The sequence below is a fragment of the Cavia porcellus genome, unplaced genomic scaffold (assembly GCF_034190915.1).
Source record: "Cavia porcellus strain 051 isolate PalLab524CR breed Dunkin Hartley unplaced genomic scaffold, mCavPor4.1 scaffold_10, whole genome shotgun sequence".
Classification (NCBI taxonomy): Eukaryota; Metazoa; Chordata; class Mammalia; order Rodentia; family Caviidae; genus Cavia; species Cavia porcellus.
The window spans coordinates 17,851,874-17,864,051 of record NW_026947493.1 but is presented as its reverse complement, the minus strand read 5'-3'; the positions used below and the strand labels follow the sequence as shown (position 1 = coordinate 17,864,051).

Sequence of the window (12,178 nt, the reverse complement as noted above, 5' to 3'; positions counted from 1 at the left end):
ACCCTCCCTCCCCGGTGTGCTAATGTGTGTGTGCGGTGTTATGCCGGACAAGAGGGAGGCGACCGTGGCGGCTCTGTTTATTGTCTCTCTCCGTGTGTGGATGTGAGGAGTGCAGGGCTGAATCGCGGAGGTTTAAACGGCCTTTGGGACAGCGGGAGCGACCGCGCCGAGGACTCGGGCGCCGCGAGGGCCGGCCTTCGCGCGGTGTGAGAAGGACGCGGCGCTCCGTGTCCCCGCCACGTCTGGACGCCCCGGGCTCGGCGGTCGCGCTCTGCGGCTCGCGCCTTCAGGCTCCGGCCGGGGTCCCTGCTGCACAGACGGCCAGTGAGGAAGCTGCTCTGCTACCGCCGCCGCCGGCCGCCTCTCGCTCTGCCTTCCTGTTCCTCGCTGCTGCGCTAGGCCCGAGCGACGCGGCCGCCGTGCCTCGAGTTTGAGGGCAGCGGGCGGTGCGGCCTCGGCGGCGGGCTCGGCCGGACGTCGGCTCCGGGTCCCGGGATGGGGCGCGGCGGCCGGAGGAGCTAGGAGCGCGGCGAGGGCGGTGGTCGGTGTCGGTGAGGAGCGGCGGTGCCCAGCGACCCCCACAGAGAGGCGGGAGCGGCGGCCCCGACTTCGGGGCCTGCGAGCGGGAGGCGCCCGCCATGGCCAAGTCAGGCGGCTGCGGCGCGGGAGCCGGCAACGGGGCGCTGACTTGGGTGGTGAGTGGCGGCTTCCGGGGCGGGCGGGGGTCTCGGGGCCGCATTGTTCGCAGCCAGTGCCGGGGCTGGGGCTGGGGGTGGGGAAGGAAGTCTGCGGGGCGGGAGAGAGGGGAAGCGGGTCTCCGAGCGCGCCCCGTCGGGCCGGTGCCAGAGCGCCTCCTTTTCTTTCTTTGCACTTCTGGAGGCGCAGCTGCAGGAGCGTTGAGTGTACTTGAAACTTTGGGGTGCAGCCCACAAACATGACATGTAATCCCACTTCCTCTGTTTTCCTGTATCCCAGACTCTTTCGGGGCGGTTGGCCTCGGATGATGAGCACAACCGTACCGTAATGATGTGTCTCTGGGTCAGCACTTTGGTTTAAGAAAATGGGAGGGGGGTGGTATGAGATGCAGCGGAGCAGGGAGAGAGTGTGTTTATTCTAAATGCAGCCTTTTCTGGTTGTCTAATCTCTCAGAGAATAAGTTAGGATGTCTACTATAAACATGCCAATTTGGGAAGGCTCTTCGACTTGGAGGGCATTTGGGATGAGTGTCTCACAGCAGCTGAAATACGCTAGATCGTCCATCTGTCAGGGTGAGATTATTAAAAGAAGAGCTTACTTTACGTCAGTGTGGCGTGGTGAAGCTGAGTGGAGGCTGAAGTAGATGTCCTGCAGAGGTGACTTAAGTGCCCAATCCTGGAGTTACGGATTTGGCGCGCAGTTCTTGCTGAGAAGTAATAGTAGCAATTGCGGAGAATTGGTGAGACCAGATTCCCATGGCAGATCCACACTGTAATTTACCAGCATTTATTTCACTTGCTCAGCATAGAGTTCAGACCTGGGTCATTTCCTATGCGAAAAACCCAGCTCAGCCAACTAGGTATCCAGCAGAAAAATAGAAAGCATGACATTTTCCAGGATTTTGAACGGACCACCCCAGCCCCTTCCCAAGAAACCTAAATACTCCAAGGAAACTTTTGCATATTCTTTCTTTGAGTAAGATTTAACTACCGTATTGACACGCATTCCTAGTAAAAGTGTTACTGATAAAAAGTTTGTGTTCAGGGCCTTATAGTTGAATCTCTCAGAATTTTGTATAATTATGTAATGTGAATGTTTCGTGTTAGCGGACCATGCAGCCATGGGGAGGGGGATTGCACACATAAAAGGAACTTTTAAAAACGGATGGCCCTTACCTTTGTTATTAAAAGCAGTCATCCAAAAATGGAGTTAGATAACCAAGTGGTGTTCTGGGTTTACTTTGATTGTCTGGAAGTGCTGAGGCCTGGTCATTTATTTCCTTGGATTCCATAGTCGAAAACATTTTGCTCCAGGTTGGAGTGGCCGGCTTTAACAGCGATGTTTTAGTTTACTCATATTTACACTTTACAGATAACTTCTTTTTTTGGTATTGAGGTTTGGACCCAGGAGTTTAGTCCTTTGTTAAGGTTTTTTTTTTTGTCTTTTTCATTTTTATCGGTACCGGGGATCGAACTCACGACCGCCTGCTTGCAAGGCAGGTACTTATGCCGCTGAGCTAAATCCTCAGCCCCCACTTCGTTAAGTTTTGAGACAGTCTTTGTAAATTGCCCTTCTTAGGCTGGAACTTTTCAACCTCCTGCCTCAGCCTCCAGGGTAGCTGGGATGGCATGTGCGGATTGTTGTGCCTGGCACTTTATAGTTAATTTAATGACTTTTTCTTTAAGCTCAGCAAAGAAACTTTCAGTTACATAAAAAAACTGAGCATAACTAGGAGAGTTTCATTCATCATTAGAAATTAAATTGTTAGTAAATTCATTATTACACTAATTATGGGAAGTAAGGCGAATATAATGGAAGAGAAGTAAAAGGCATTTTGTCTTTTATTTATAACAAGTGTATCTTATTGAAATGATAAGCGCACTATAAGTCCTCTTTTATATTTATTGCTTTAAATTTAGTTTGTACCAGCATTTGATGTCCGTAATAATGTACATCATTGTTTATGGGCTGGTTTAATTTTATGGGAGATGATAAAACACTGGTTATGGGCTTTGATATCTTATTGATACAGGTCAGATCCTATCTCCAGTACATATTGTAGAGGTGCATGGAAAAGCTAGTCTTTGCATGGAATATAAACTTTCTAACCCTAGCTTGTTATTTGTCACATAACTTTTCAATCAGAACTAAATGAGGCAACATATGCAGCACAGTGGCAGGCTTAATAAAATATTTGTTACTGTAAATTCCAAACAGTTCTCATTCTGGAATAATCCTTTGATTTCTGCATAAAATATCTTTCAATTTAATTTTTCTTTGCATGAGTTTGGGAGCTTATTGCAGTGCTATTTTGAAAGGTGTAAATTTGCATGATTGAAGTTGGTGTTATGTTGCCCCCTGCTTGTGGATAATAAGAAAAAATAAAAATGGTATTAGTCTGTTGTTGCTTGGTTTTCTAGGTGAGGGGTTGTACAAATATGTTGCCTTTTTAACTTTTGCTGGGATGCATGCCAGTATATGTTGTTAGTGCTATTGTATGAGTGTACCTTTCAGTGTCAGAAACCACAGATTAAAATGGTTAGATTGACAGTAATTTCTTCTTTAATAATTAATTTGATTTGTGTTTGATTTTTAGTATCTTAGCCAGAATTTTTATGATTAAAAAAGTGCAAAATATTATATGATAAAACTATTTTAAATTAAAAATTGACAATGGGTATATAGTCTTTCATACTGTCAATCTGATAGTTAAGTGTAGCAAAATATTTGTGAAAATATTAGAATATAGTCATACAACTCTTGCGGTTTTCTGGTAATATTCTAACTTGGTAGATTAAAAAAGTAGTGTAATGAAAAATATTAAGCATCTAAAAAAAATGGTAACCAGAAAAGTAAGAGTCTCTCATCAGATTTTAGTGTTATCAGCTCAAGGTAACTACTTTTCCTTTTTTTCATTTTGGAGTAAAGTAAATCCAAGAGTGAGTATCACTATCTATATGTATTTTTAATATTTGTCTTTAAAAGTTAAATTTCTCTTTCAAAAATCTTCATTAGCATTATAGCATCTTTAAATCCTTAAAATATATTACATCCTTTGTTTTGAGACAGTGTCTCATTAGGTACTTAGGCTGGCCTTGAACTCTTTATGTAGCCCAGGCTGCCCTAGAAACTGTGCCTCTGTGTCCTGGGTGCTGGGATTACAGGCATACACAACTGTGCTCAGTTATTGTGAATATTTCAAATTAAAGAAGCATGAGTGTATATATTTATCTATTGTTTAAAGTTTTAAGAACTTACTTTAATGACTCTTTCCTGCAAGTCTACATTCTTCAGTCTGACATTTATAAACTATGTGGCCTCCCCGTTGAAATTTATTTCTTATAGTCCCCATGGTTAGATTTATCTCTTTATTGTTTTGCTCAAGTCATATTTTTGTCACTTTGTTTACTTTTTATCAGGAATGCTTTTTAGCAGTCTAAATCTTAACTGTACTTCAAGACTAGCTTTTCAGTTTATATTTACCTTTTATTGAACTTTTATCAATTCTAAAACAAGTCTTTTCTGTTATTTTAATGCATAATTTTAGAACAAGTTTATTATTGGACAAAATATTATAAACTTTTGAAGCAATAGTATATAAACTCTTGAAATCACAGACCATATATTTTTCTTTATATCCTTTATGATGTCTGCAAAGATCCTGTATATATAATCTAACCAAGTTATTGTTAACAAATTGGATAGTTGACATACTTTTTGGAATGTGTTATTACTGAGACAAGTGGTTAGGTAACAATGTTCTTTAAAGATGTTCTCAAGTAAATGTAATAGAACTTAAAAACAATAACTGCTTCTTTTGAATGAAAGTGAGTTTGTTTACCAACAGTTTCAGATATGGTAGAATACTGGTGGTTTTATCAGTTTCATTTTACTGTGTACACATTAAAAAAACCAGCTTCAAGCCTTGTTCTATTTTTTTTTTTTTTTAATGTTTGGTACTGGGGATCAAACTCATGACCTCACACTTGCTAAGCAGGCCCTCATGCTTGCTGAGCTATATCGCTAGCCCTCTGTCTGCTTTTCTTTCTTCCTCGCCCTTTCTTTCTTTCTCCTTCCCCATCCCCCCACTTTTCCAATGCTATAGATTGAATTTAGCGCCTCATATACTCTAGGCCAGTGCTCTACCACTGAGCTACTACATCTCCAGCCTGCTTCTTGTATTTTACTGAACCTTAATACAAATAGTCCCCCTTTTCCATTTTAAAGAAAAGGTGAGATATAGTACAGTTACTGTTGTTTGTAGAGAAAGAGACTGGGACTTAGGTAACAAACTATTAGGTACACATCTAAGGTAAGATTGGGTTTTAAAGGAGACTTATGTTCTTGACACTTATTTATAAAACTTCCCTTTGAAAAACATCAAAAACAAATAGCTTATCTTTATACTCTGATATGACAAGTAAAAATTTCAGATATATGCTTGACCTACCTTTTATGTTCACAGAAAAAGTTAAGTGTATTTCCCTATTAGAGTATTCATACCTAGTATAGCATAATGCTAAAAGATGGACTATGAAATCAATGACCTGGCTTCATAATTCCACTGCTTCAAGTACTAGATTTTGAGGAAACACTGCTCGACTTCAGTTATCTTGTCTGTACAAAGAGAATCATAGTGTCTCTTTCTTGGAGCTCTTACAGAAGGATTGTGACTATGTAATTCCCATAATGCTTGGAGCTGTCAGATGAGTGCACATTTTTAAAGTCCATTGATAAAGCTGGGCATAGTAGAGCAAGCCTGTAATTCTAGCATTCTGGGAGACTGAGGAACGAGGATTGCAAGGAATCCAGCCTGGACAATTTAAGTGAGAATCCTATATCCAAACAACAGTAACAAACCAAAGGCTGGGAAAGTAGCTCATTTAGAAGGCCCTGTGTTCAGTGACCAGTATCAAGGAGGAAAAGTACTTTTCATACCTTTTGGAGAAAACATTTTATTTCGCAATATAAATTTAAGTTATATTAAGTGCCCCTCATCTTCCACTGTCTCCTTGGGCCTTGGTTTGGGAAGGCATTTCTGGAGAAGTATGGATAGTGGGCAAATTGATTTTGTTTCATTAGCGATGGGTAGATAAAACTGCTTGTCAGCATTTTTGTATAGATAAATAGGCTTTAAACACATTAAGGGGTGGCACCCTGAGAAAGAAAAGAAAGTCAGGGGTGTCACAAAAGGTTAATGGTAAGTGTGAGAGGAAGTAAGAGAGGTAAGGGGGCCTAGAAGGCAAGAGAAGGGGCTTCTTGCTCAGCTTGGTGCTGGTGCAGTTTCTTTACTGATTACGTATGTGGAAGAGTGTCTCAGTCCTTTTTTAGCAGCAACTACCGAACCTTTGGAGTTGTGAGTGATTGTCTTGAATGGCTGTTTCTCAAGTGACAACTCTGTAAATGCAAGTTTTTAAATTTATTTTTAACAGAATGATTTGGTAATAACCAGTATGAGAAATAGGAGATTTGTTTTATTGGAATTTTTTTTTTTTTCTGTTTTGGTGGTTGGAGAAGTATTCTTAATAAAGGTCAAATTGTAGAAAAGTATTCTAACAGCATTTTAAAAATCTGGAGTTACAAGATTGTCAAAGTGCTATAAAGTGGGTTAGTATTTAAAAAATATGTATTTGATATTTTCATTGTAATTTTTTGTTTTGTTTTGAGATAGGGGGTTCAGGCTGGTCTTGAGTTTATTGTATACTCTAGGCTGGTCTCAAACTCACAGTTATCCTCCTGCCTCTGCCTCCTCAGTGCTGTGATTACAGGTGTGTGCCACCATGCCTGGCTCATTATAATTTTTAAAAATGCATAATATTTTATTTAATTTGGCAACCAGTTGCTGAACCTTGTAAAAATTCCATTATGGCATCGTCAATATAGATCACAAAGAATAGAAATATAACAACTCTTATGATTTTTATCCTAATGTGATTTTTTTAAAAACATTCTTTCTCATCTGTAATACAGGAATGAAAATGTCTTAATTTCTTAGATTTCAGGGTAACCAGGTGTTGGAATTATTTAAATGTGATTTATCCACCTGAATAAATTGAGCAATGAGTTAAAGTAAGTTTAAATCATGAATTTTAAATTATTAAACCTATATGCAGATTTATTTGGATAATTATTTTTAAGGCATATTGTTAATTTTTATTGAAGTACTGAGTGCAGTATATATTACTGTGAACATACAAGAGTAAAAAAGGTTACATCAAGAAAACTCTTTGTCAGTGTCTAAAATGAGAGTAATTGTCTTACCCTGAAAATATCAACTATATGTTACCTCCCTTTATGAAACTGAGACCTGTTTTACAAATGTGTAGATATGAGTCTCCTGGTCTGTGTTCAAGCTAATCTCCTGCCCACACCCCATACTGTTTTAAGTATTAAAACTAAAGAGACACCCAGGGAAACCTTTCTTCTTGTGAGACAGGTGATTAACAGCTGGGGAGCAGGAGTAGAACGTAACTTCTTCAAGCTTCTGAGACCAAGAACATTTGTATTTATACCTGTTTTGCAGCTATGACCAACTTGTTAACCAGCAAAGTTGCCTTTTCTCTCTTTATACCTAGATTGTGATTTTTAGTGTGCTGAGCATTACTCCAGGGTAACTTCTGGCGAATGTGTGGAAAAACTCCTGATTTCTGGAAAAGCTTGTGGACATTTAGGGGGAGCACCTCCTGTGAGGTTGGCTGCTAATGAGCTTGGGACCAGTGGAAATCACTGTTTGTGAGATTGGGAACATAGAAGCCAAATCTGACTGCAGTGTTAATTTCTGCCTCTGCCAAGGCTTCCAAGACTGCCAAGCTTCTTTATTTTCGTTTTACTTGCCCTTTTGCTTAGACTAGTGGTGCTGAGTGCAGCAGGCTGTTCATTTTCATGTAAAGCTCTAAAAGGATCTCTATTATTAGCCTAGACTCTAGGAAGCTAGTTGGGTCTTCAGAAGTAATAAGTAGGTGTGAACATTGCCCCTGGAAAAACAAACTCAATTTTTCTGTAGCCTAATTATCTTTTTACAGGGACAGGGGATTTATCTCAGTGGCACAGCATCTGCCTGACAAGTGGGAGGTCTTGAGTTCGATTCCCAATATCCGCCAATTATGTTTATACATACATGGATTAATAAACTTTTAACATATTTCTTTATTCATCTAGAGAATTAAAAATAATTTATCCAAAATAAAAATGACTCACATTTTTATTTCTTACATAATTTTTATATATTGTATATATGTCATATTTTATCCTATTCATATTTATATGTTTTGTGATAATCTCACCCAGAATGCTGGGATTATAGGTGTGCATCACCATCCCTGATTTAATCAGTTTTATTTCTAGGACATCAACAAAATTACACACATTATATATGTGTAATTTTTAAAATTTTTGATTGCTAGTTTGAACTCTTTTAGATTTTCTCACTAAACAATATAGTTTTAACAAGCAGTGTGAAAGTGTTTAGTTTTACTAGTGTAAATTTATACAAAAGCTTTAGCAACAGGAGATGCTAATTAACGTAGAGATTTTTTGTAGTATGATAATTAAAATATTTATTCAACCCTGGAGTAATGGTATATGCCTGTAATCCCAGCATTCTGGGGGGCTGAGGCAGAAAAACCCCAAATTTGAGCTCAGGTGTGCAGTTTAGTGATTTAGGTGTGCAGTTTAGTGATTTAAGTCCCTGTCACGAGATAAAGAAGAAAAAAGACTGGAGATACAGCTTAGTTTGAAGGCCTTGAGTTCAATCCCAGGAATCTCACACACTAAAAGCATCCCATAATGCTTTTCATTACTTTAAATAGAAGGGTACTCCTTTATTTTTTACTCAACACCTGCTATATGTTACTTAGGAAGATATTTTGGCACATAAGTATATTTTCACACTTATAATGTTTATGTGTACTTCCTAGAGAAAGTTATGAATTGGACAAAGCAAATTATGTTTCACATCATTGGCTTTTCTTAGCTGTGATAAAAATATTTAATTTGCTCTCAACTATTTTTAAGTATAGAGTTCAGTAGTGTTAAATATATTTACATTATTGTGCAATAGATTTTCAGGACTTTTTCATTTTGGAAAACAAATTGTATATTTATTAAACACTAATTCCTGTATTTTTCCATCCAGGTCTTGTTACCTGCCTTTTTATTTTGTATGATTTTGATCACTTTAAATACGTTGTGTGAGTATTGAGTACAAGTTAAATATGTTGTTTGGAATTGTATGAAGTCTGTCCTTTGTGAGTGACTTACTTTACATGATGGCCTGAGGCTATCCATGTCATAATGCACATGGCAAGCTTTCCTCCTTCAGGCTGTATAATGTTTCATTTTGATAGATACTGAGTTTGTTTAACCTATTCATTTATCTGTGGACATTAGGGTTGCTTCTACCTCTTGACTATTGTGAATAATACTGTTAAACATGAGTATGCATTGTTTTGGATACATATCCAAAAAGAATTGCTGGATTATATGGTGATCATGTTTTCAGTTTTTGGACCAACAACTAAGATACTTTTCACAATGGCTGCAGCATTTTATATTCCTTCTAACACTGCACAAGGATTTCAGTTTCTTTGCATCCTTGCCTACTTTTGTTGTTTTCTGGAGGCTGTCTTAATAGAAGTGAGGTGATTCCTTAATGTGGCTGTGCTTGCATTTCTCTTTAAATGGTGTTCTCTCTCTTCACTTCTTGGCCATTTGTATATTTTATTTGGAGAACTGTGTCCAGTCCTTTGCACAGTTTTAAATCTACTATTCTCTCATTATTGAAGTTCCTTATCCTGGATATTAACCCCTTGTATGATTTGTATTAGGTTCATCATACCACAGGAAAGAAGATCTGAGGTTTCCTATTGTGTTGGTTCCTATTGTAAATATGTACAATGAATTGTATTCATGGGTATTTTCTTGGGGATTTTTGTATCAGTGTTTCAGTCCATAGTTTTCTTGTGTCTAATTTTGGTATTAAATGCTTGTCATAGGATGATTTTGGAAGTGTTTTCTGTTCTCTTTCTGTTATTTATTTATTTACTTATTTTTTTTCTTTCAGAGTTTGAGGAGATGGTAATAATTCTATTTTAAACACTTGGTAGAATTCCCTGGTTAAGCCATCTGTCCTGGTCTTTTTCTTGTTGGAAGGTTTTGATTATTGCTTTCCTCTCCTTACTTATGAATATGTTTAGATTTTTAAAAATTTCTTTCTGATTCAATCTTTTTTTTTTTTTTTTTTTTTTTTTTTTTGTCTTTTTCCTTTTTTATCGGTACCAGGGATCGAACTCACGACCGCCTGCTTGCAAGGCAGGTGCTTATGCCGCTGAGCTAAATCCCCAACCCCCTGATTCAATGTTGACTGATTCATTTTTTTCTAGGAATTTATCTATTCTAGTTTATCCAATCTATTGGATTATAACAGTTAATACTTGTATTTTATAATATCACTTATTTATTTATTTTTGGGGGTGTTTTATTTGCACAGTGTCTTGCTGTGCAGTTCAGGCTGCCCTTGACCTTGTTTTGTAACCCATGCTGGTCTCAAACTCAGTGACCCTCCTGCCTTCACCCGGAGTGCTGGGATTATAGGTGTGCATCACCACCCCTGATTTTTTATTTCTAGGACATCAAATGTGGTATTCTCTTATGTTTTTATTTTAGTTGAGCTTATTTGTTTTGTGTTGGTGAAAAGTTTCATCAGTTTTATTGATCTTTAAAAATACCAACTGTTGCTTTCATTGACTTCTGTTTTCCATTTCACTTATCTGTGCTATAATTTTTATTCTTCTGCTAAATTTGGATTTTTCTAGCTCACTGAAGTATAAAGTTGTTGGTTTGAATTATTCATTTGTTACTCTGAAAAGTGATACTGCTTTAGCTGCATCCTGTAAATTTGGATGTGTTTTGTTTTGTTTTCATTTATCTACTGTGTATTTTCTTTGTGTTTTCTTCTTTTTGGTTGTGTAAAAATGTGCTGCTTTAATTAATTTACACATCATATATGTGTAATATTTCTAACCTTTGATTGCTAGTTTTATTTCATTACAGAGAAGATATTTTGTATGATTTTATTTATTTGTTTTTTTGTCTTTTTCCTTTTTATCGGTACTGGGGATCGAACTCACGACTGCCTGCTTGCAAGGCAGGCGCTTATGCCACTGAGCTAAATCCCCAGCCCCTATGATTTTATTCTTAAATTTGTTAAGTCTGTGTTAGAGAATGCTATCTAATGTTAGAGAATGTGTTGAGAAGAATGTGTCTTTTGAGTGTTTGAGTGTTCTGTGTCTGTTAGGTCTTATTCATTTGTAGAGTTGTTGAAGTCCTCTGTTCTCTTATTTATCTTATGTCTGGTGGTTCTCTTCATAACTGAGAGTGGAATATTGACGTTTTTTACTCTTATTGTATTGCTGTCTGTTAGTCCCTTTAATTTTGTCAGTGTTTGTTTTGTATATTTGAGTGCTCTGAAATTAGCTGCATATGTATCTTCCTACTGAGTACTCCCTCTCTTGTAGTTTTTTTTAGTCTATTTTGTAAAACGATAAGTATAGATATCCCTACTCTCTTCTAGGTTACTATGTGTATGGAGTATTTTGTTTTGTTTTGTTTTTAATCCTTTCACTTGAAGGTGTTCTTAGATCTATGGTGAGTCTCTTATAGACAGTATATAGTTGTATCTATTTTGTTCAGTTGGTCAATGCATGTCTTTTTATTCTTTTGTTTTAAAAATTTCATACTATGTTTAAAAGTGATCTGTGGCTGGAAATGTTAGTAGATGTCTATAGTCCCAGATATTTGTAGGCTGGAGCAGAATTGCCCAGGTTTGAGTCAGTCTATGCAACTTGGTAAGACATTGTCTCAAAATAAAATAAAATGGGTTGAGGATGTAGCTCAGTGATAAGAGTACATATTTACTAGCATATGCGAGTCTGTGGATTCAGTCCCTTGCACTGCAGAAGAAATCTGTGCACCTACATTTCAAGGTAAAAGATTCTGTGTTTGTCAGTATATTTGCCATTACTGTCAAGTGCATATTTTATATGGTTTTTGTGTTGTTATTTTTCTGTGCTTTTGCTTTAACTTAAAGGACTATCCACATTTCTTGGTGGCTACACCTAGTGGTGGTAAATTTCCTTAGCTTTTTCATTGGAGAAATCTTAATTTTTCTTTATTTTGAAGAGTAATTTTTGATACAGTTTCTTGGTTGATAATTTTTATCTTTCAGCACTTTCAGCCTGCAAGGTTTCTGTTAAATAATTAACTGATAATTCAATAGAAACTTTCTTGTACATGATTATTGCTTTTTATTTCTACTTTCAGGATTTTCTGAGGTTTGACAGTTTGATTATGATGTATCTCAATATAAATCTGTTTAGATTTATGATTATTATTATTGCTTGAGCTTCTTGAATTTGTGTGTATTTCGGTCCTCCCATTTGGAAAGTTATCAGCCATTAGCTTTTCAAATAGGTTCTTTCCTCAT

At 37.5% G+C, this 12,178-nt stretch overlaps 1 protein-coding gene across 3 annotated transcripts in view; it reads left to right on the top strand.

Annotated features, from left to right (window-relative positions):
- Nucleotides 1–240: 240 nt before the first annotated feature.
- Top2b (DNA topoisomerase II beta) overlaps nt 241–12,178 on the top strand; it is a 67,649-nt gene continuing 55,711 nt past the window's right edge. For all 3 annotated transcript variants that reach the window (XM_063257038.1, XM_063257037.1, XM_063257039.1), the window contains exon 1: nt 241–695. In XM_063257038.1, coding sequence (XP_063113108.1) covers nt 639–695 — 57 coding nt within the window. In that variant the 5' untranslated portion in view covers nt 241–638. The remainder of the gene's footprint in view (nt 696–12,178) is intronic.